At 45.9% G+C, this 23,387-nt stretch overlaps 1 protein-coding gene across 11 annotated transcripts in view; it reads right to left on the reverse strand.

Moving 5' to 3' along the window:
• Positions 1 to 11,634: 11,634 nt before the first annotated feature.
• Positions 11,635 to 23,387, reverse strand: part of KIAA0319L (KIAA0319 like) — a 129,168-nt gene continuing 117,415 nt past the window's right edge. For 8 of the 11 annotated variants that reach the window (XM_057704903.1, XM_057704847.1, XM_057704854.1 and 5 more), the window contains 4 exons: positions 22,713 to 22,835; positions 22,089 to 22,179; positions 18,747 to 18,838; positions 11,635 to 12,910 (listed from right to left, as the gene is read on the reverse strand). In XM_057704903.1, the coding sequence (XP_057560886.1) occupies positions 12,723 to 12,910; positions 18,747 to 18,838; positions 22,089 to 22,179; positions 22,713 to 22,835 (494 nt within the window). In that variant the 3' untranslated portion in view covers positions 11,635 to 12,722. Of the gene's footprint in view, positions 12,911 to 18,746; positions 18,839 to 22,088; positions 22,180 to 22,712; positions 22,836 to 23,387 lie in introns of those variants that run through there. The other 3 variants (XM_057704892.1, XR_009048706.1, XR_009048705.1) reach the window with 3 other exon arrangements.

Consider the following 23,387-nt stretch of genomic DNA (forward strand, 5'->3'; position numbering starts at 1 on the left):
ATTGCTTTGGGTATTATTATTTTGATAATATTGATTCTTCCAATCCAAGAACATGGTGTATCTCTCCATTTGTTTGTGTCATCTTTGATTTGTTTCATCAGTATCTTACAGTTTTCTGAGTACGGGTCTTTTGCCTCCTGAGGTAGGTTTATTCCTAGGTATTTTATTCTTTTTGATGCGATGGTACATGGGATTGTTTCCTTAATTTCTCTTTCTGATCTTTCGTTGTTAGTGTATAGGAATGTAAGAGATTTCTGTGCATTAATTTTGTATCCTCCAACTTTACCAAATTCATTGATGAGCTCTAGTAGTTTTCTAGTAGCATCTTTAGGATTTTCTATGTATAGTACCATGTCATCTGCAAACAGTGACAGTTTTACTTTTCCAATTTGGATTTCTTTTATTTCTTCCTCTTCTCTGATTGCCATGTCTGGAACTTCCAAAACTATGTTGAATAAGAGTGGTGAGACTGGACATTCTTGTCTTGTTCCTGATCTTAGAGGAGATGCTTTCAGTTTTTCACCATTGAGAATGATGTTTGCTGTGGGTTCACTGTATATTGCCCTTAATATGTTGAGGTAGGTTCCCTCTATGCCCACTTTCTAGAGAGTTTTTATCCTAAATGGGTGTTGAATTTTGTCAAATGCTTTTTCTGCATCTATTGAGATGACCATATGGTTTTTATTCTTCAGTTTGCTAATGTAGTTTATAACAGTGATTGATTTTCATGTATTGAAGAACCCTTACCTCCCTGGGATAAATCCCACTTGATCACCGATATATGATCTTTTAATGTGTTGCTGGATTCAGTTAACTAGTATTTTGTTAAGGATTTTTGCATTTATGTTCATCAGTTATATTGGCCTGTAACTTTCTTTTTTGTGGTATCTGTCTGGTTTTGGTATCAGGGTGATGGTGGCCTCACAGAATGAGCTTGGGACTGTTGCTTCCTCAGCAATTTTTGGAAGAGTTTCAGGTGGATAGGTGTTAACTCTTCTCTAAATGTTTGATAGAATTTGCCTGTTAAGCCATCTGGTCCTGGACTTTTGTTTGTTGAAAGTTTTTTTAATCACAGTTTCAATTTCAGTACTTGTTATGGATTTGTTCCTAGCTTCTGTTTCTTCCTGGTTCCGTCTTGGAAGATTGTACCTTTCCAAGAATTTGTACATTTCTTCTAGGTTGTCCATTTTATTGGCATATAGTTGCTTGGAGTAGTCTTTTATCATTCTTTATATTTCTGTGGCGTCTATTGTAACTTTTTTCATCTTTGATTTTATTGATTTGAGCCCTCTCCTTTTCTTGATAAGTCTGGCTAAAAGTTTATCAATTTTATCTTTTTAAAGAACAAGCTTTTAGTTTCAGTGATCTTTTCTGTTGTTTTCTTTGTCTCTATTTCATTTACTTCTGCTCTGATCTTTATTATTTCTTTCCTTCTACTAACTTTGGGAGGGTTTTTGTTCTTTTCTCTTGTTCTTTAGGTATAAGGTTAGGTGGTTTGAGATTTTTCTTGTTTCCTGAAATAAGATTGTATTGCTATAAGCATACCTCTTAGAACTGCTTTTGCTGTGTCCCATAGGTTTGTTTTAATATTTATTTATTTATTAATTTATTTAGCTGCACCAGGTCTTAGTTGCAGCCTGCAGGATCTTTTAGTTGTGGCATGCAGGATCTTTTAGTTGTGGCATGCAGGATCTTTTAGTTGTGGCATGCAGGATCTTTTAGTTGTGGCATGCAGGAACTTAGGTGTGGTATGTGGGATCTAGTTCCCTGACCAGGGATTGAACCCAGGCCCACTGCATTGGGAGCACAGAGTCTTAGCTACTGGACCACCAGGGAAGTCCCCCCCACAATGTTTTGATCATGTTTTCATTGTCATTTGTCTCTAGGTATTTTTTTATTTCCTCTGATTTCTTCAGTGATCCATTGGTTGTTTAGTAACATATTGTTTAGTCTGCGTGTGTTTGTGCTTCTTACAGTTTTTTTTTCCTGTAATTTATTTCTGATCTCATAGCATTGTGGTCAGAAAAGATGCCTGATATGATTTCAATTTTCTTCAATTTACCAAGGCTTGATTTGTTGCCCACCATGTGATGTATCCTGGAGAATGTTCCAATGTGCAGTTGAGAAGAAATTGTATTCTGTGCTTTCAGATGGAATGTTCTATAAATGTTAATTAAATCCATCAGGTCTAATGTGTCACTTAAGTCCTGTGTTTCCTTATTGATTTTCTGTCTGGATATGTCAATTGGTATAAGTGGTGTGTTAAAGTCATCCATTATTATTGTGTTACTGTCAGTTTCTCCTTTTCTCTTCTTCTGTGAGCATTTGGCTTATGTATTGAGGTGCTCCTTTGTTGGATGCATATATATATTTACAATTGTTATATCATCTTCTTCTTGAATTGATCCCTTGATTATTATGTTGTGTCCTTCCTTGTCTCTTGTAACAGTCTTTATTTTGTCTGATATGAGTATTGCTACTCCAGCTTTCTTTTGGTTTCCGTTTGCATGGAATACCTTTTTCCATTCCCTCACTTTTAGTCTGTATGTGTCTCTAGATCTGAAGTGGGTCTCTTATAGACAGCATATATACGGGTCTTGTTTCTGTATCCATTCAGCCAGTCGGTGTCTTTTGATTGGAGCATTTAATCCATTTACATTTAAGATAAGTATCAGTATGTGTGTTCCTATTGACATTTTCTTAATTGTTTTGGATTTCTTTTTGTAGGTCTTTTTTCTTGCCTTCCTCTTTTCTCTTGTGATTTGAATGACTATCTTTGGTGTTGTGTTTGGCTTACTTTTTCTTTTGTGTGTGTGCATCTATTGTAGTTTTTTGGTTTGCTGCTCCCATGAGGTTTTTTTTTTTTTAATTTATTATTTTTTGGGGGGTACACCAAGTTCAATCATCTGTTTTTATACACATATCCCCATATTCCCTCCCTTCCTTGACTCCCCACCCCTCCAGTCCCCCCCACCCTCCCCGCCCCAGTCCTCTAAGGCATCTTCCATCCTCGAGTTGGACTCCCTTTGTTATACAACAACTTCCCACTGACTATCTGTTTTACAGTTGGTAGTATATATATGTCTGTGCTACTCTCCCATGAGGTTTTGATATAGCAGTCTGTATATATACAAGGTTGTCTTAAGTTGCTGGTTTCTTTCCTACCTGGAGAAGTTCCTTTAGCGTTTGTTGTAAAGGTGGTTTGGGTGCCGAATTCTCTTAGCTTTTGCTTGTCTATAAAGCTTTTGATTTGTCCATCAAATCTGAATGAGAGCCTGGCTGGGTAGAGTATTCTTGGTTGTAGGTTTTTCCCTTTCATCACTTTAAATATATCATACCATTCCCTTCTAGCCTGCAGTTTCTGCTGAAAAATCAACTGAAAAACTTTATGGGGATTCCTTTATATGTTATTTGTTGCTTTTTGATCAGTCTTATCTATCTTAAAAATCTTTTTAAAGAACCATCATTTGCTTTTGTCAGTCTTCTCTTTTCCATCTCTGATTTTATTACTATTTTTCCTCTCATTTTTTTTCCTTTTATTTTTTCCATCATCTTTCTTTGCCCTAAATTGTTGATTTTTTAAAAAAGAATTCATATTGGGTGTTTTAACTTTTTTACTCATTTATGTGTATCAGTATAGAGCCATGGATTCCTATTTTATTCATTAGGTTGTAATTTGATACTCTCATTATTTATTTTGATACTTAAATTGTCCTAGATTTAATCAGTGGAAGCCCCTTCTGGCTGGTTTGTCCTTCTGACATGTCCCCATTATTTTCTCAGCATTTAGTTACTCAAAACCACATGATCCAGCATTATTTTGTATTTTCCCTGCCCCAGTCTTAGACTCAGCCATGAAGCCCTAATGCCTGAACACTTGGTATGCTTATTGCTGCTAAGACAAAATTGTTCCTATGCCCTATCAGTGGATAGAATCAATCCACAAGCAAATACATACACGTTTATATAACTATATACAACTATCATCTATCTATCTATCATCTATCTATCATCTATCTCCCTTCCCACATTCATAAATCCTTTCTTTTTTTAAAATTATTTGGCTGCATTGGGTCTTCATTGCTGCACGCGGGCTTTCTCTAGTTGTGATGAGCAGGGGCTACTCTTCGTTGCAGTGCACAGGCCTCTCTTTTCAGTGGCTTCTCTTGTTGCAGAGCATGGGCTCTAGGCATACAGGCTTCAGTAGTTGCGGCACTTGGGCTCAGTAGTTGTGCACAGGCTTAGTTACTGCATGGCATGTGGGATCCTCCCAGACCAGATATTGAACCCATGTCCCCTGCATTGGCAGGCGGGTTCTTCACCACTGGGCCACCAGGGAAGTCCCCATAAATCCTTTCTTAAACAGTGAGAAATTCTGTCTTCCATTATCCTAAATATATATATTTATTTTCTCAGTAGTTAATGCATTTGCACAATGTTATCAGTCTCCTGACTGTTGCAGTCACCCACTGCATGTTTGTGTGTTTAGAATTTTGGCCTTAGGTTGTTAATATACTTCATTGTTTTTCTTTCCTTCCCCTTCCTCTCTTCTTTTCCCCCTTCCTCTTCTCTCCTCTCCTCTCTACTTACTCCCTTTTCCTTCTGGCTGTTTCAGACTACAGATCTTCCTCAACTTATGATGGTGTTATGTCCCAATAAACCCATCATAAATTGAAAATATTGTAAGTCAAAAATGCATTTAACACACCTAGCCTATGCTTAGCCTAGCCTATCTAAAAGGTGTACAGAACACTTAAATTAGCCTGCATTAACATTAATTGGGCAATACCAGCTTATACAAAGCCTGTTCTATAATAGTGTTGAATATCTCATGTAATTTATTGAATATTGTACTGAAAGTGGAAAACTATTCTGTATCTGTGTGGATACAAATAGTTGTATCGGTTGTTTACCCTTGTGATCACGTGGCTGACTGGGAGCTGTGGCTGCTGCCACTGCCCAGCACCACAAGAAGGTACCCTTCCACATATTGCTAGGCCAGGAAAAGATGAAAATTCAAAATTTGATAGATGGTTCCTACTGAGTCTGTATCACTTTCACACCATCATGAAGTTGAAAAATCTTAAACCATTGTTGAGGACAAACTTTGCCAAAGTATTTGTTCACCCTTACTTCCTATATGTTTTCCCACGTGTAAATTTATTTTTCATATTTAACCACTTCTTCCAAGTATATTTTAAGTGGATCTATTGTGAAAAAATTCTGAAGGCTTGTATCCCTGAGAATATTTTTTATTCTACTTTCATGTTTAAATGTGTTTGATATAAATTTTGAGTTCAAAATACTTTTTCCTTCAGCATTTTGGAAACGTGATTCCTTTGTCTTCTTTCCTCTGAGGATACTGTTAAGATAACCTGATGTCAATTTGATTCTTGCTCCTTTGTAATTCATCTGCTCTTTCTCTCTGGGAGCTTTCAGAATTTTTCATTTTCTTAGATGGTCTTAAATCTCTTACTGTGGTGTTTCGGGCTGTACATTTTCCTTAATCATCCATGAGTTCCTTCATCTTTAATTCTGATCAACCTATTTTCATTATTTCTTCAAACATTTCCTCCTTACTTTTTTTCTCTTGTCTTTTCGGACTCCCATTTAGATGTTGGCACTTCTACTCTGCTGCCGGACTGGTGTGTGTGTGTCTGTGTGTGTGTGTGTGTGTCTGTGTGTGTGTCCATCTCTTCTCTTTCCTGCTTCCTTTTGATAAAGGCCCTTGAGGTGATGCTCCAGCTAATTGGTTTTGACCTGTATCTGTCCCTCTATCCCATTCATTATGTTTTTCATACTTAATATTTTCACTTGGTTCTTATTCCTGCTTCATATTGCTAATATTTCCCTGTATATTTATTTTGCTTTATTTTCAGTTCTTGGGTAGAGAGTATATGTCTAATTTGCTGTTTTGGGGGCCAGGGGTTGTACTCTGGTTATTTTGGCCTGTGAGCTCATGTCCCTTCAGTGCACCTAGCTCTTCTGTCTGCTAGTATTTAATGGTGAAAGGGCAAGGCCGTGCTCTATTCTGTCCTTTCCAATTAAGAAGGAGAAGGTAATGACCTCTTGTACCTCACAGTTAACCACTCCACCAGCAACTGCTCAAAGATTTACTTTCAGAGCCTTAGGAAGAAGCATCAATTCCTAATTGTCATCTACCAGTCCTGCGGCTTTGGAGGAGGGAAAGGTTTTAATCCTGAGAGCAGCTGGCTAGCCTACCCCTCTTTTCACCCCAGCAGAGCTTTTGGGCTGCCTCGGCAGTGTCCCTCTGACTTGGCTGTTTGTCTCATGTTCAGCAAGAGTAGACATCTCACTGATGTCCTACCTTCTCTTTCAATTTCTGATGACCTTCAGTGTCCTAGGGATTCTTACAGGATTTGGGGAGATTTCTTGTTGGTTTAGTTAGTGGTGGTGTTTCCTCAGACTTATTCTGTTTCCTAAGGTGGACTGTTTTCCTAGGATTAATTTTTGGGGAAGGGAGCCAGTAGCCTTGCTACTTCATTGTCTTAATAGGAGCCAAAGCCCCCAGTATATCTTTTCTGTCCTTTTATTTTCAGTCTTTGTATGCTATATTTTAGGTGTCTCTTGTGAATATAGTTTTATAGTTATACCCAATCTGTTAACTTCTGTTTGGAGGTGGTAGTGGTGTTGTTTTAATACCCAGTCTGACAACTTCTGCCTATTACCAGATTTTTAATGCTGCTGTTTTACCTCTATTCCTGCTTTCTGTTTGGCGACTGAAGTATTTTAATTATTTTCCTTCCTCTTGTGGTTTATAGATGTTACATATTCTAGTTCTGAATTTTTAGTGGCTTTCTCAGTATTTATAACATGAAACCTGACAAACTCTAAAGTTAATCAGTATTTTTACTGTCCTTCTATGAAAGGACCTTAGATTACTTTCATTTCAGTTACCACCCTACCCCCATCTTAAATGTCTTTCTTTGTTCAGTATTTTAATTCCATCTTTTTATTCTTCCCCCCAAGTAATACTACCTGGGAACTTCCTATGCCAGGTTCCCTTGGAGTGTCAGCTCAGCAGTGACTAGATCCTTTTCCCCTCTTCAGCTGGCATTTTCTTTGAGAAGCCACCTCTTCCACATCCCTGGCTTGGTCAGTCTGTGCTAGGCTCTATATTCATCATAGGCACACTTTCAAGTGCATACCAGCCACTGTGCTGGGAACTAGAGAGAGATGACAGTGAGTAAGATGACACAGACACTTCTGGAATGCTAAAGTTGACACTGCACTTCCAAATAAGAATATGGTATTTAATAGTTCCAAAGAGTACCATGCTTAAAAGCGCTTCATGCATTTGGTCAAGATAGCTTGGGATTTTTGAGCTAAGGTAGAGATAGAGTGATGTTTGTGGTTTCTCCATAGCTGCCTGTTGTTGGCATTAATCACTGATGAACACGTGTGGATTATGGGCAGGATGACAGGAACCCTCTTTGTCTGAGGCACAGGTATTTGAGACTTGTGTTTTGTCTCCATGTAACAGAATCAGAATCAGAAAAGTGTAATAAAATTTAAGATGGCTCCACAGCTTCATGAACTAGTAAGCAAGTAGGAGACGGGGTTGAGTGCTGTACCAAGTGTAAGAGGCACGTGAGCCACTGTAGCCCCAGATGGAGCCCCAGGTTTTAGAGGGCGAGAGGTTCTAGGCTGCTAGGATCTACTTGAAGGCTGGAGGGCACTACCTGGAGAAAAGCTTCAGCTGCTCTAATGGGATGGCACTTTATCTGCTTTAATGCTTTAATTTATTTAGCCAACTCATAAATACCAAGAAAAATCATGTGACTCAGGTATTCCCATGATTTGATTCCATTTTGGGCTCTACAGTTCAAACTGGCAGCCCAGGTCTGACTGCAAGTGTATACTGACATTTTCTTAAGGACACTGGACTCCTTCAGAGATTCAGGGTGTGTGTGGTTAGCTGCAGATTACAAAGATAATGACTTTCCTCCATGTAGCCATATTTCCAGGTGAATACTAAAATGCTGTAGTGTAGTCATTTACAGCAGAGTTTGAATTAAACACTTTTTGCACTGGATCTGTCCTGGCTCTTCCTTTAAGCGTTTTTTTGGGGATCACAGAAATGGGTGTTTGAAAATCTGTTCAGCTTTCTGGGCTACAAGATGTAACAACGGTTGACGTACCTCCTTGTCAATACTCAGGTTGGAAGTTCCCACACACGTAGATCTAGTTGTTTAAGTTTCAGATTGCTGCTGACTACGCCTCTCCAAGCCCTCAAATTCCCAAACCACACACTACAGGTAATCATAGCTCGACTCTGGATCCCTAAACATGTTGCCCTTATCCTAAGGGAGGATCTGAATTATTACTGTCTGCTCTTCAGACAAAAAATAAAAAATAAAATGAAAGCATGTGACCTAGAACTGTATGGCCAAGACTGTAGCATGCCTTAGTTCTCCAGCTGCCCCTCATGCAGCCCACATGGCTGTCACAGAGCCCTGGGCTGAGGTATCTCTGTCAACCCTGCTAGCTTACTCGAGTCCAGGGAGGCCTGTCACAGAGGGGAGCCTGGGCCCACAATCTTAACACCAGCCATTACTTTTTTTGTGTGGCTGTGCTGCATGGCATGCGGGATCTTGGTTCCCTGACCAGGGATTGAACCCATGCCCCCTGCATTGGGAGCACAGAGTCTTAACCACTGGACTACTGGGGAGTCCCCTACTTTTTAAAAAATGCATTGGCTAATAAAGTTCATTTCTCTGATCACAATACAATGGCCATTCTGGTAGAGCAGCTCTCTTCTAGATGGTGATTTAGGAACCAGGATCCCTTGTGTGTCTCTACCGTGGCCTCAGGGTCTCCCAAGTGCTCCTCTGCACCTGGCCAGCAGATGGAGGAGTTGGGTGGGCAGGGTCACACAGAAGGCTCTAATGGGTCAGGGCTGAAGATGGAACGCCTCTCTTCCACCCATACTGTGCAGAAGGCTGGAGATGGAGTGAGTTGTGTGTCCCGGAAAAGGGCTCTGGTTTGGCAAACAGTTGATCTCCGCCACACCCAGCTTTAAGGGCTTCTCCCTGAGGTGATTAAGAGGAACTGGGTGTCTGGGTACTTTCCCTATTTGTCTCCAAAGTCAACTTGGTTTGCAAATGTTTTGCAGCTGAGCTGCTATAGGGCTGTTTCCCCCTTGTCAAGGGTATGGTACAGATGCACAAATTATCCGAAGAATTAACAAAAGATCAGTTAAATCACAGTAACCTATGGGGTGTGGGGTCCAGGCATCAGTATGTTTTAAAAGTTGCCCAGGTAATTCTAATGTGCAGCCAGTGTGAGAACCACTGATGTCAATACACAGGAACGTGTTTAGTTAGAAGTGGGGGGGGGGGGGGGGGACCTAGAGTGTCAGCCAGAGTTTTGTATCTGCATTGAGAACTGGATAGAAGGCTGCCCTCCCGTGAAAGGTAACTTCAGTTTTGTTCTTTGTGACCAAAAAAGCCTGATCCAGTACCCTCCAAAGTCAAACCCGAGCACTCAAAGAGCCCCCCGGGGTGGGAGCTTTACCTGTTTGGTGGCACTTGACACACAGGCGCACACCCTGTCCAGGCCATGGTGGGAGGTGCGAGAGTGGCCAGCCCAGCGCGGGTACCAGAGAGCCTGGATACCAAGCAGCCGCCACCAGCTCCACCCACAAACTGCGCAGTTACGTAGGAGGAAGGGGTTACAGTGGTGGCCCGGGTCTGACCAGAGACTAAACAGGGACCCTTAAACCTCAAAACAAATTCCACAAAGGGGTCAAGGGCCTGATCCATGTTCCTCAAACCCTCCTTCCCAGGGGCTCATGGCTCCTGACTGTACGCACCTGCTTTCCATACCTGTTTGTTTTCAGAGAGCAACTCCCAGTGCGTGTGACCACTTGTTCTGGCTCCTTTCACTGATCAGATGGGCCAAAGAGAAGCTGGAAGAACAAGTGTCGGTCTCCCCCACATTTTCTCCCTCAGAAGGGAGGCCAGTGCTGCAGCCTTCCAGCCCGAGGGGTTTTCTTTTGAGTGTTGCTTCCTGGTGACTGTTTCCTCTCCACACACAGTACCTGTGGGCTTCAAGAAAAACGAGGATGCCCTCTATTGGCCTTCCTTCTGTCCCTTCTAGAAAATGCAAGATGGAAGCCTTTGAAGGTGGAGGAGTGTTTAACTAAGTTTGGTCAAGGCAGGGGCTCCCAGGCTCCTGAAATTCAGTGTTATTTCAGAAGGGTTCCTTTGGGGTGACAGGGTGCTGAGGAAGCAGCCTGCCTCTCCCTAAGCAGGCCCAAGGATTTCTGCCTCTTTCATGAGTCAGGCAAGAATAGGGACATGGCAGTCTTCTCAATACAAGACCCCCAAACCAGGAGAGCAGCACTGGTTTCTGGGTTTTGGACCTTTTTTGGTGGGACGACTAGGGGATGAAAAATTATTCATCTCTGAAACTGAGATAAAAACATATCCTTCAATGAGCTGTGGCTGAGATAAACAAGATGTAGGAATGAGGCCCAAAGAAAACAGGAAAAACCTACAAAGCCAGTAAGTTATCAAGTCCTGTAGCTCCTTCATGAATCCTTCAAAGCTCTTCCAATACACCAGCCTCACCAAGTCTGATCACCTGCCCACCAGCTGCTCCTGTGCAGCCTAGCCCGCGCACCCCTGGCCCACAGCGCCCCTGGGGCAGGTTCGAGCTCCCACTCCTCTGAGCTTCCTCCCCCCGCGCTCAGGACGGGTCAGCTGCTGCCCCCTGTTCATGACACACTGAGTGTGCACATCTAGACCAGTGGTTCTCAAGGTGTGGTCCCCAGGCCAGCACAAGAGCATCTCTGGGAACTTATTAGAAAGAAAAATTCTCATGTTTCGCCCCAGTCCTACTCAATCAGAAACGCAGAGGTGGGGCCTAGCGACTCATTTTTAAAAGGTGACTTTGATCCTGACCAAGCACAGGCTCCGCTGGGCCTAAGTTCTAATTCTGTCAGTCACAATGTGTGGACCGAGTTACTTCTTACATGCCTCGTTTCTGCTTCTGTAAAAACAGAACCAATACCACCCACCCTCAGCTGATTTTTGTGCACAGGGCCTTGGGGAGAGAATGAGTTCCATGGTCCTTCTCTCCCCTTTCCTGGGAGTCCAAGACGGCACAGCACCCCTCCTTCTGCCCCACACGCTCAGCAAGCTGTTCCTCCAACACTACATGGTGTTCTGGGGCCAGGGGGCCAAGGGGCCAAGCCTTACTGCTTTGGAACCCGAAAGAGAAGAGCAGGGCGCCAGCAGGCCAGCCTGGGCGTGGGGACACTTTGTACCCTCTGTCCATGGGGTGGGGGAGGGGTGGGAGGGGTGCAGGTGTGTGTGTATGTATCAATTTTGTGTTCACAAAAGGTTGAAGGAAGGACAGAAAACTCCCCTCCCTAAAAGCCACAAGGAGCAGCTGGCCAGCAGCGGCCAGGGCGCTGATTCCTCCATCAGCAGCCAGGGAGCCACTGAGGTAGAATCCCAGCACCACCGCCCACGTGCACTGAGGCCAGGCCCACGACGTCCCTGCCGGAGGCCACTGTGTCACGGGTGCACCGGTGGCTGGACCCGGGCACAGGTCAGCAACGGGGCACAAAGCAGCACACCTTGCAGGCACGTGTACGATTAAATAGCGTGTTTAATCATCTCACAACAGACTGCAGTGCAGTAGTACAAACCGGACATTTCTTTTTAAAAAGCCACTCCCCCAAAGCTCCCATCCCTCAACACCCAGATACCACCGCTGAGGAACCAGTGACAGGGCCAGAGGGATTCAGGAAATCTCTGTTCCACGAAGCTGAAAAGCTGTCCAGGTCAAGGTTGCCTTGAGTAGCCAGGAGCCCTAGGAGGAGTTGAGGCACACACACTCACTCTAACACACGCACGCATGTGCAAGGGACACAGAGAGAAGACACTCGGTCAAACAGACAGACATAGAGGAGACTGCCGTGGGGCAGTCGCACACATGCACTCTCATGCCGTAACATTCCAGTCTGTCTGTGGCTGTCTCCTCTTGGCACAGGGAAGGGTGGCCTGATCCCTGAAGCAGCCAGCGTGGCCAGAAGGAAGAGGGGTGGCAGTCTGTGTCCAGCCTGGCTACTCGGACACAACAGCCCAGCAGCTAGAGGGGCCCCTCTCCGTTCCTGAAACAGCCGGCCCTCCCCTCATCTTGGGCCAGATACTGTTTCTGCACTAGCAGCCCGGCATCAGTGGTGAGGAGGGGGCACCACTTCCTCTGGGCCTGGCGAGAAGGCTCCCTCCATCCCAAGAAGAGAACAGAGAACATACCCGCAGGCAGGCTTCTGAAGGCAGGGGGCTGGCAGTGCTTGGTTCTGTACCCAGGGGTGGGGGACACAGCCAGGCGTCGCTGTGCAGCAACCCCGCCCACAAGGAGCTGGAGAGGAGGCCAGGAGCTGGCGGCGTCCACCCTCAGAACAGGGGAGGGGTTGCAAAAAGGGAGGCCCTGAGGTGAGGACATTTGGGGGACCTACCAGATGGGGTTAAAGAGGAAACCTCTCCGTTCACAGCTTCATTCAGGGGTTCCCAGAGAACGTCTCTGGATTCAAGTACCAGCAGCTCTGGTTGAGGGTATTAGGGTGGAGTGACCAGCAGATGCTGGGAGAACAGCTGCCCTCAGACACGGGAGGTATGAGAACCAGCCTGGCAGTGCTCTGGACCCTGGCACTGCCAACCCCTAACCTGAGGAGACAGACCAGGTGGCTACAAGATCTCCTCCCGCGGGCTCCTGGCCTTAAGCGGGGTCTGCCCGTTGGGCACGGAGCCGTTCTGGCCCTGCAGGCGTCTGCCCTCCTCCCGGTCTGGCCACGTGAAGATGGCGTCGTCGCTGTCCAGCTCCGACTCCGAGTGCATCAGGCTGCCGCGCAGCGCCGGGCCTTTCTGTCTGACGCCTGCAAGGGAGTCGGGGAAGCTGGCGTCAGAAGCACGGACCTCCTCTGCCTCGAGCCACACCCTGCGCCCTCCTCCCAGCCTTAAGAGGAGCAGAGGGACAGGGACAGTCATGGTCCCCTCTCCTGAAAAGGAGGCTTCCCGAGTCCTCCCCGTCCTGGCTAGATGGAACAGTCCATCAGGGAAGCCGCACAGAGCAGACTGGAGACCAGCAGATCGGGTTCCAGTTCTTTATCTTCAGCCTCTATTAGCTTTGGTTAGTGCCACACAATGACATTCTCTTTTCTCTTTTAAATGTGGAATATTTTATCATCTCCCTTTATGCACAGGGTGGAGTTCTGTGGGAGGCAGGAAAATACAAGGAACAAGAACTTAGGCTCTAGAGAATGAGTTTTTCACGGTATCCTGGCTCAGCACGGATGCAGAGTGCCTGCCAGAGGTGCTGACACTGAGAGGACACAATTTCATTCTACACAGATGTTCACTCTGGCTTCGCTGAGTGGGTACAAGCAGTGGGAGAGCAGACGTGGCCCAGAGAGGCCTCTCCTGCAGAGCCTGGTTGAAGCGGGGACTGTCCCAAGCTGTCAGCTGGTCAGAACACACAAACAAGGACCCATGAGAAGCACCTGAGGTCAGAAAAGATGCCTGAGATTCTGTAAATCATTGTAGCTCCCTTCACTACTCGTCCTTAAGGCTGCAGAGGCCAGACCAGACCATGTGGTGTGGTACTAGCTTTAGGGCAGATCCCATCCAATGGCAAGACGGATGCCCTCTGGCTGGTGCAAATATGACTCCAGAGCAAGCAAAACGTAGGCTGAGACAGCAGAACTAGAGTGGCAAGTGCCAATGTCGAGAACCCAGTGTGGCAGCGTTCTGGGCCTGGCACTGCCCGCCCCCAGGACCTAACCCACCTCCTTTCTTAACAAGGTCAGGTGACCTGTGCTTGAACCCTCATCCTCCAACAATCACTCTCCCTCCCCCTGGTCCCATCCAGATCCCCAAAAAACACCAAAAGAGGGTCCTGAGGCGATTCTCAGGCATTCTGCCCCTTCCTGGCCAGACAGGACTTCAGGCTGTGCATGATGGAGGTATCTAGACCCTTGACTGCATCAGTCACTAGGGAACCACACCCCCACAGACCTGGCCCGTGTGCTTCTCTGTGCAGTGTGCTCTGGGGCTCAGGCAAGCTTACTCAGCCTGTGCATCTCAGGACACAGTTCTGGACGTGACTGTGGACAGCCACACCTCCCACTGATTCTCAGCACGGCAGAGCAGTGGGGCCAGAGAAGAACACCCGCTTCCCAGGCTTTTCCAATGTGGTGTGGGACAGTGGCAACATAAGAACCAAGACCAGGGGAGTGTCAAGGTTGTCAAAACCTCTGCTTTGCCCCTAGAGATGAAATACCCTTGGGGGGCTTTCTCCTCCCAGCACCCAGGCACTCGAAGCTCCCCTTCTTCCCCAAAGCCCTTCTGGGCCGTAGGTGCGGAGGACAGGAGCCTGAGGGGGAGACGTGTTTCTGGCTCTGCGTACACAGCACTCACCCGGGGCCCTCCCACCCTTAGCTCCTGCTCTGCTTGAAGAACTTAGTGGAATCCATCCACTACGCCATACGAGCTAGGAAACTGGTAATATCAATGGATGCTGAACACGGACATCTCCTCTGACTCAGCAATCCCACTCCTAGGTCCACACCTAACAGAAATCCAGACACATGTCCACCAAAGGACATGGCCAAGAATGTTTACAGCAGCACTTCCCATCATAGCCAAAAACGGAAAGGACTCAGCTGCCCATCAACAGTATACCTGACAAATACATACATTCCTACAAAGGAAATTACACAGCAATGGGCACGAACCAACTACTGCTCTAGCTAACAACACAGATGAATGTCCTAAGTGTAACGCTGAGTGAAAGGACCCACGCATGACGACTCTGTTTATATAAACTACCCCAAGACATCAGAGGTAAACTGGGAGGAGGCAGTGACTGGAAAAAAGCACAAAGGGGGTGCGTCTGGGGGGCTGATCACATGGGCACATTCACTTATGAAACCCATCAAGCTGTGCTTATGATTTTCTGTACATGTTAAGACTGAATCACAGAAAACTGCTATTTTTATAGGTCAAAAGTCAAATATCAGTAATCTTATATGGTTCAATCTAACACACTTCAAATACAAAGTTTGGGAAAAAAGTCAACAGAATAGCAAAACCAAACCAAACCAAACCAAACCAAACCAAAAGCCACAGCTGCTGAATGTAAACCATACCTCCTGAGGGCAGGCACCCCTCCGGCTCCGCTTGCTGACCTTCGGTGCCAGTGGCCCCAGGCTCACCTGCTCCACTTCCCATCACTCTTCATCCCAGCTTCACCCGCTCCCAGCAAACAGTGTCCACTTCAGCTCCCTCCACACACGTCATGCTCTATGAAATTTACTCCTCTTCAAGCCGAACTTCTTCAGTTCCAGACCTTATACAATTTGGTCCTGAATCCCATTCTCCTTATCCTACTAGTGACTCTGGGCTGCACCACTAATCAATCCCCTGCACAGCCCAGAACAAGGGCCAGGGCTCCTGGCCTGGTCAGACCCACTCCAGGTCCAAGGGTACTCTCACCGCCTCCTCAGCTAGACATCACCCACAAGAGAAGGGCCTGCCAACCTTCATCTAGTCTCACCCTGGTTCCCTAGGAGCAGCTGGCCCCCTGCCGCCCTCCCCCTCCCTCCCTTTCACAAGTCTGCCTTCCCAGCCAGGCTCTTCACCCCAGCACTTCTTAGTGCCGTCACCCAGCTTTTCCCTCCCGCCTGCCTCAGAAGAGGTGTCGTAAGTCCTTTATCCCCTACTCCCTCCTTCTTCCTCTGGAACATCACCTCCATCTTCTGCATCTCTGCCTGCAAACTTGCTCCAGAAGCCCAGCCACCCCGTCCTGAATCTCTACTTATTGCTGCTCAACTTCTAAAAGGACTTTTAAATATTTAGGGCCTTCATTTCCTCACTACCTACATACTTCCTAAATGAACTGCACTTCCACTTCTGCCATCTATCGCTCAGCATCTACTCCAGCTCTTTAGGTGACCAGAAACTTCTCCAGTGTCGTCACCGCCATCGTCACCAATTCTTATCCTTTTCTTCTGTGGCAGCAAACAGGCCGACACCCCCCCCTCCCCCCCCGCCCCTCAGCTCTGGACTTTTCTCCCTGGAGGGATGTGACCCACTTTTGTGGAGCCGACCCTCACCAGCCTATGGAAGATTCCTATCCAGTCCTGTTCCGCTGAGTTTAACGTCATTCATCTTCTTACCCAAACTGCACCGCATGTCCTAATTCTGTCATCAGGGCTGTCGGTCTCTCAGGTCGGAAGTCAGCCTGGACCTTTCCTGTCCCTCCATCCCACTGGCACCAAGCTGCTTGTTTGGGCCACCATCATCCCCTCCTTGGACCGTCACAAAAATCTCCTTGCTGGCCTCCACTTGTAATCTCCTCAATGAATGAAACGTTGCCACTAGACTAATTTCCCTAAGCGAGCACTTTCAAGATGTCACTTCTCAGCAGCATCAGAATAAATGCTTAATTCCTTAGGCTGATGTTCAGAACTCCCCATAACCTCGTCCTAGTCAATCTTCTGGCCTCATCTCTTCAATCCCACTCATAACTTCTAAAACAAGTGATCTTCTCCAGTGTTTCTTCTCCAGTCTTTCCCATCTCAGGAAATAAAACCACCCAATCCACAGATGCTCAAAGAAGATGCCTGGGGAGCATCCTTTTCTCCTCCTTTTCTCTCACACCCCTCCGAAAACATATTGTGAACCTCGGCAAGTCTTCCCCCAGAACGCACCTGGAACCTGTCTGCCTCTATCTCATCATCTCTCCACTAAGGGCCTTCTACCCAGTCTCTTCTCACCCACTCTTGCCTCTCCAATTCCTTCACCCAGCAGCCACGGTTGTCTTTTTAAAATGTAAATCTAAGTGCACCATTTACCTCCTTAAAAAAACTACCCATGGCTCCCCATTGCTCTCAGCAGGAACCCACAGCAAGGCCCCTGCTCTCCTGTCCAGCCCTGTGCCACTCACCCCATGCTCACCATGTCTTCCTCAAACGCCCTCTGCTCCTTCCAGCAGCTGGGCTTCACAAGCTCTGCCTGCAATCCTACCTCCCAGAGTCTTCACGGGCCTTACTCTCCTTCTCATTGTCCCTTGGGTCTCAGCTTAAGTATTTTTCTTTACAAAGACCTTCTATGATCACATTTTGTGTATTTGTGAATTTGTTTGTTCAGTGTCGGCCTGACATAAGCTACACCAGAGCAGCGTCTGTTTGTTTAGCTCACGGTAATATAACTGGTGTCTGGCACAGGGCCCGGCGCACAGTGGTGTTAATCCACACGCACAGATGAGGAAGACACAGGCCCTGCCCTCCAGGACATCTCTGACTAATAAGGGGACAAACAATAACATAACTGATGTCATACAGAGAGAGAAATGCCAAAACAGACATGTGGGAGAAAGGTGAGCACGGCTTCAACTGGCAGGTTGGGGGAAGGAGGATAACGTGCTTTCTGGACAGAAATACGAACCAACAACATTTGTCTAGAGAAGAGAGACAGGAGCAAGGAGGAGGGTCTCAGGAAAGCACAGACGTAAGCTCACCACGGCCACGTCTACCTGACAAAAAGTAAGTCACTGAAGGACCTCAAGGGTGGAGAAACCTTGCCAGAGCCACAGAAACACAACGCTGGCTCCCTCGGGCAGCGTGCTGTGCGGTGCTTTCCCCTCCAGGCCGTCGCCCTCGGCCTCCTGTGTGGGGCGCTCGGCCTGCGCGCCTGCGTGCACCAGCCCCCCACCTCCAGGCACCACCCTGCCGCGTTCCCTACCCACGCTGCCCGGACGCCGACTGAGCCCGACTGCCTGTGAACATTTATTCTCTTCTCCTATGACTTTTCTCCCTCACTACAGTGAAATTCTGAGGGCAGAGCCTATGTCTCAGAAACCTCTCTAGTTCCCTTACAGCCTCTCCTAAGACAAAGCTTTAGGGATGAGAGATGTTTAGTAAATACGTTGCATAAAAATAGTTCTCCTGTGTTTAGGCAGAGTGTTTAGGAATAGCTCTGCACAGAGTCCAGCTCCCACAAGGAGACGAGGCCCATCCTGTGGCATCCATGGCGAATGGGAACCTCACCAATGACCGAGTCCAGACGAGGAAAGAGGGCCCTCTTCCGGCTGGCCCTCCTAGCCCCAGCACTGAAAGCTGTCTTAGTGCTTGTGCAGCTGGAAGGTCTTTGACAGATGAGCCCAGCGCACCTGGAGCCGGCAGGGGAGCTGCCCTCCACCTGCTCCAAGACAATGATGGCACCCGTCGGTCCACCTTACAAATGCTGGAGAGAGAAGATGGGAGAGGAAGACTGGCGGGAAGGGAGGCCAGCTGGCGGACACTGGCTTTGATCTCGTCACTGCCTCACCTTGTCTGCCCGGAAAGGACAGGCTAATTAGGCATAAGAGACCAAGGTCCCTGAGCCCAGCTGCAGGGGCAGCTTGGAAAGCTGAACCCCAGGCAGGAACCCTGAAGGGAACGAGCAGGCAAATGAGAGCAAGAGGCCGAGCCCCTCGGCACAGTGACAGGACTGCTGAGGAGTGAGCCCTGGAGGCCAAGCTTGTCCAGCAAGCAGCTTCTGCCCCCACACAGCAAAGCTGACCCGGGGCCCTCATCAGGGAGGGGACAAGAAGCTTCTCCAGCACAAAGAGCTGTCAGCAACACCTTTAGGAGGGACTGGTGATGGTGGTGGCTCTTCAGGGAGACTGCACCAATCTAGACGCTCCCGGCTCCCAGTTCCTGAGGCCACTACCTGCTCGGGAGGTTGGCTTCAGTTCCCGGCTTTCCTGATCCGTGGCATCCAGGATCTTGTACTTGCTTTTCCTCTTAGGTTTTCCTTTTTGCCTGAAAAATACAATCCCCGCCCCTGCTTAGGAAAGAGGTTCTGTGTGAGGTGCCAGTAGCCCACCACAGGGTGACAGCCGGACTGCATGCAGGGCCCTGTCCTGGGGGAGGCTGCTTAAGGAAGGGCTGTTTCTTCTTGTTTCTCAGCTGGGAAAGGTAGCAACTGTGATTTGTTATTCAAATGTTCCTCACCAATGTGGGAAAAGGGAAAGGAAACATTATCTTATCATGGACTCACCACTCCACAGTGGCAATGAAGGACAGATTGGCTAAAACTGTAAGTAAAACGACACCCCTATGCTTGAAGGGTGTAAAGTGGAGAAAAGCATTAAACCAGCAACATTGTTAACAGTGGTTGTCTTAGGCTGGTGGGAATTTTTTAAAACTCTTTTTATTTTCTAAGTTTTATTGTGAGGTTATATTGCAGGTTGAATCTCAGCTCTGCCACTTATTAACTGTGTGTCCATGGATGATGTCATTTCCTGAGAAAAGGCTATGCATATTAAAAAAGATATTACCTATACAATGTATAAAATGTTATCATGGTGCTTAGCACACAGTAAACAGAGAAATGAAAACATAATAATGAAAAACACAATAAATATTACCATTAAATATTATAAGGCCAGATAGGAAGACTAAGTGAAAAAACCTGAAAGTCTTAATCATGACTAACCTAACTCTACAATTACGTAAAAGCATGTACACACATGAATCCCAAACTGAAAGGAAGGCAGACAAATTAAGAACCCATGTGCTACAGCTCCATGTAAAAGAATGAAATTAGAACACTCCCTAACGCCATACACAAAAATAAACTCAAAATGGACTAAAGACCTAAATGTAAGGCCGGATACTATAAAACCCTTAGGGGAAAGTATAGAAAAAACACTCTTTGACATAAATCACAAGATCTTTTTTGACCCACCTCCTAGAGTAATGAAAATAAAAACAAAAATAAACAAATAGGACCTAATTAAACAAAAGCTTTTACACAGCAAAGAAAACCATGAACATGATGAAAAGACAACCCTCAGAATGGGAGAAAATATGTGCAAATGAAGCAACAGACAAGGGATTAATCTCCAAAATATACAAACTGCTCATGGAGCTCAATATCAAAAAAACAAACAACCCAATCAAAAAATAGGCAGAAGACCTAAACAGACATTTCTCCAAAGAAGATATATAGATGCCCAAGAGGCACATGAAAAGATGCTCAACAAAACTAATTATTAGAGAAATGCAAATCAAAACTACAATGAGGTATCACCTCACACCAGTCAGAACGGCCATCATCAAAAAATCTACAAAAAATAGGGGCTTCCTAGGTGGCGCAGTGGTTAAGAATCTGCCTGCCAATGCAGGAGACACGGGTTTGATCCCTGCTCCAGGAAGATCCCACATGCCACAGAGCAACTAAGCCCGTGTGCCACAACTACTGAGCCTGCGCTTTAGAGCCCGTGAGCCACAAATATTGAGCCCATGTGCTGCAACTACTGAAGCCCATGTGCCTAGAGCCCGTGCTCTGCAACAAGAGAAGCCACGGCAATGAGGAGCCCGTGAACCACAATGAAGAGTAGCCCCCACTCACCGCAACTAAAGAAAGCCCACACACAGCAATACAATCCTACCTCAAGAAACAAGAAAAATCCCAAATAAACAATCTAACCTTACACCTAAAGAAATTAGAGAAAGAAGAGCAAACAAAACCCAAAGTTAGTAGACAAACTGGGACATTTGTAGAGACATGGATGGACCCAGAGACTGTCATACAGAGTTAAATGAGTCAGAAAGAGAAAAACAAATATCGTATATTAACACATATATGTGGACTATAGAAAAATGGTACAAATCAACCAGTTTGCAAGGCAGAAACAGAGACACAGATGTAGAGAACAAACATATGGACACCAAGTAGGGAAAGCGGGGACGGTTGGGGGGGAATGAATTGGGAGATTGGGATACCAAATTGTACACTCTAAATATATGCTGTTTATTGTCTGTTAACTGTATCTCAATAAAAGTTCTTAAAAAAAAAAAAAAAGACCCAACAGCCAATAAAATAAATAAATTAATTAATTAATTTTAAAAAACCAAAAAATCTATAAAAAATTAATGCTGGAGAGAGTGTGGAGAAAAGGGAACCCTCCTGCACTGCTGGTGGGAATGTAAATTGATACAGCTGCTATGGAAAACAGTATGGAGGTTCCTTAAAAAACTAAAAACAGAATTACCATATGACCCAGCAACCCCACTACTGGGCATATGTCCTGAGAAAAGCATAATTCAGAAAGACACATGCACTCCAATGTTCACTGCAGCACTATTAACAATAGCCAGATCATGGAAGCAACCTAAATGTCCACTGACAGATGAATAAAGATGTGTACATATATAAAATGGAATATTACTCAGCCATAAAAAGGAACAAAATTGGGTCATTTGTAGAGATGTGGATGGACCTAGAGACTGTCATACAGAGTGAAGTCAGAAAGAGAAAAACATCGTATATTAATGCACACATGTGGAATCTAGAAAAATGGTACAGATGAACCTGTTAGCAAGGCAGAAGTAGAGACACAGAAGTAGAGAACAAACACATGGACACCAAGGGGGGAAGTGGGTGTGGGATGAATTGGGAGACTGGGACTGACATATATACACTAATATATATAAAACAGATAACTAATGAGAACCTGCTGTATAGCACAGGGAACTTTACTTAATACTCTATGGTGACCTAAATGGGAAGAAAATCCAAAAAAGAGGGGATGCATGTATACATAAAGCGGATTTACTTCGCTGTACAGGAGAAACTAACACAACAATGTAAACCAACTATACCCCAATTAAAAAAAAAAGAAGAAGAAGAAAAAAAAAGAAGCCACGCACTAAGGTGGTGAGGCTGCGGTGCGGAGTATTAAAGGCCACACACCCTAGAGACATGAGCCAGGTCCACACCCCAGGCCCTTCCACTCCCACTCCAGCCACAGCAACGTTTTCCAGGTTGCAAATCACTGCAGTGACAGCCGCTCACCCTAAAGGAGTGTGCCTCTGTCCTCAGGAGTGTCAGAGGGTAAGCAGAACTTTTCTGTGCACGCTGTGGGTGGGCGTGGCATGTAACAGTGACAGGAAGGGAAGAAACCCAGGATTCAGCGCCCTCCATGCAGAAGGTGCCAGACACTTCTCTAATGAATAAATATGTAATTAGAAGCCCCAAAAAATTTCCAGGGAAAGTCCACCTTACCTCTTACAACAACAGATTACAGTCCAGGACAGGATTCCCAAGGCAACAACAATGACAAAGGAAGCAATGATAACATATAACACGCTCCACTCTGCCAAGAAAAACACAATATTAAGGGTAGTGAAAAGAGAGGCCAGAAGGGAGGTCTGGGCTGCCCACCTTGGGCAGGTGACGGCTTCACTTCGTAAACAAGAAGGCCCCTGGGGTTCCCTAGTGAAGGTGAGACCTTGGTGTTAAAGGCAGCTGAAACTTTAAATCTTATGAACTGCCCCTGTTTTCTAGCTGCTGCTCTGAGACCTGGGGCAGTGGGGCAGGCTGTAGGGAGCTTTAACAGAGAGAAAGGGGGGAATGGGCTTCTGGTCGGGGAACTAAGAAACTAAGATTCCACAAGCTGTGCTGGGCAGCCAAAAAAACTAAAACCAAAAACAAAAAACTGCTTCAGAGCTTTCCCCTAACCCTGAGCAAGTGTGGAGGAAGGAAGTAAAAGTCCTCTGCAAACAGAAAATACACAAAGTTCTTCTCCGGGCTTGCTCCTCTGCCTTGGAAACACCAACACCCACCCACTCAACTCAGAGCCACGTTCAATGCCAAACCAGCTGGCACGGTCCCAAGCAGAAAACTCACCACAGTTGCTATCTCCATCCCTCAGCTGCACCTTGATGAAATTCTCCATCCAAAAAGGGTCACAGATACAGCGTTTGGTGAATGAATCACAGTGGCCATGGTCAGAACAGTTCAACTGGCATGCTGAAAGTAGCAGGAAAGGGAAAAGAGTCAACAGGAGTCAGAGCCAGGGGACGACCAACTTCCAGTGCCCATGAAGATACGAAGGGACCCTCTGCTCCATAGCCCCAGGAGCCTTCACAGCTGGGCACAGCACCCACCATTATCATCACGGTTGGATAAAACTGGAGCAGCTAGAAAGGCTCCAGACTGTTTTTACTTGCTGTTTCTCCATATCAGCAGTTCTTAATCTTTTATGTCCCATAGACCCCCTGCTCTGAATGATTTAATTGCCAAAATAAAACACATAGTATTACAAAGGAAGGCAATTATACTAAATATGTTTTTGAAGTATTTAAGAATACAAAACTTTAAAATAATATATGTCTTTATTAAAATATTAAGTAACAAGATCTAGAAGTGTGTCTAACAACTGTCATAATTTTGAAGTGGGTATGAGTAAAAATGCTATTTCATCCTGTGGTGTGATGCAAGTTATCTGAGACTTCCACTGCCTCGAAGTCACATGTTCTGTTAATACGAACTGTAGTTTGTTGCCTACCTTCATGATCGAGG

This window comes from Hippopotamus amphibius, chromosome 1, assembly GCF_030028045.1.
Source record: "Hippopotamus amphibius kiboko isolate mHipAmp2 chromosome 1, mHipAmp2.hap2, whole genome shotgun sequence".
Classification (NCBI taxonomy): domain Eukaryota; kingdom Metazoa; phylum Chordata; class Mammalia; order Artiodactyla; family Hippopotamidae; genus Hippopotamus; species Hippopotamus amphibius.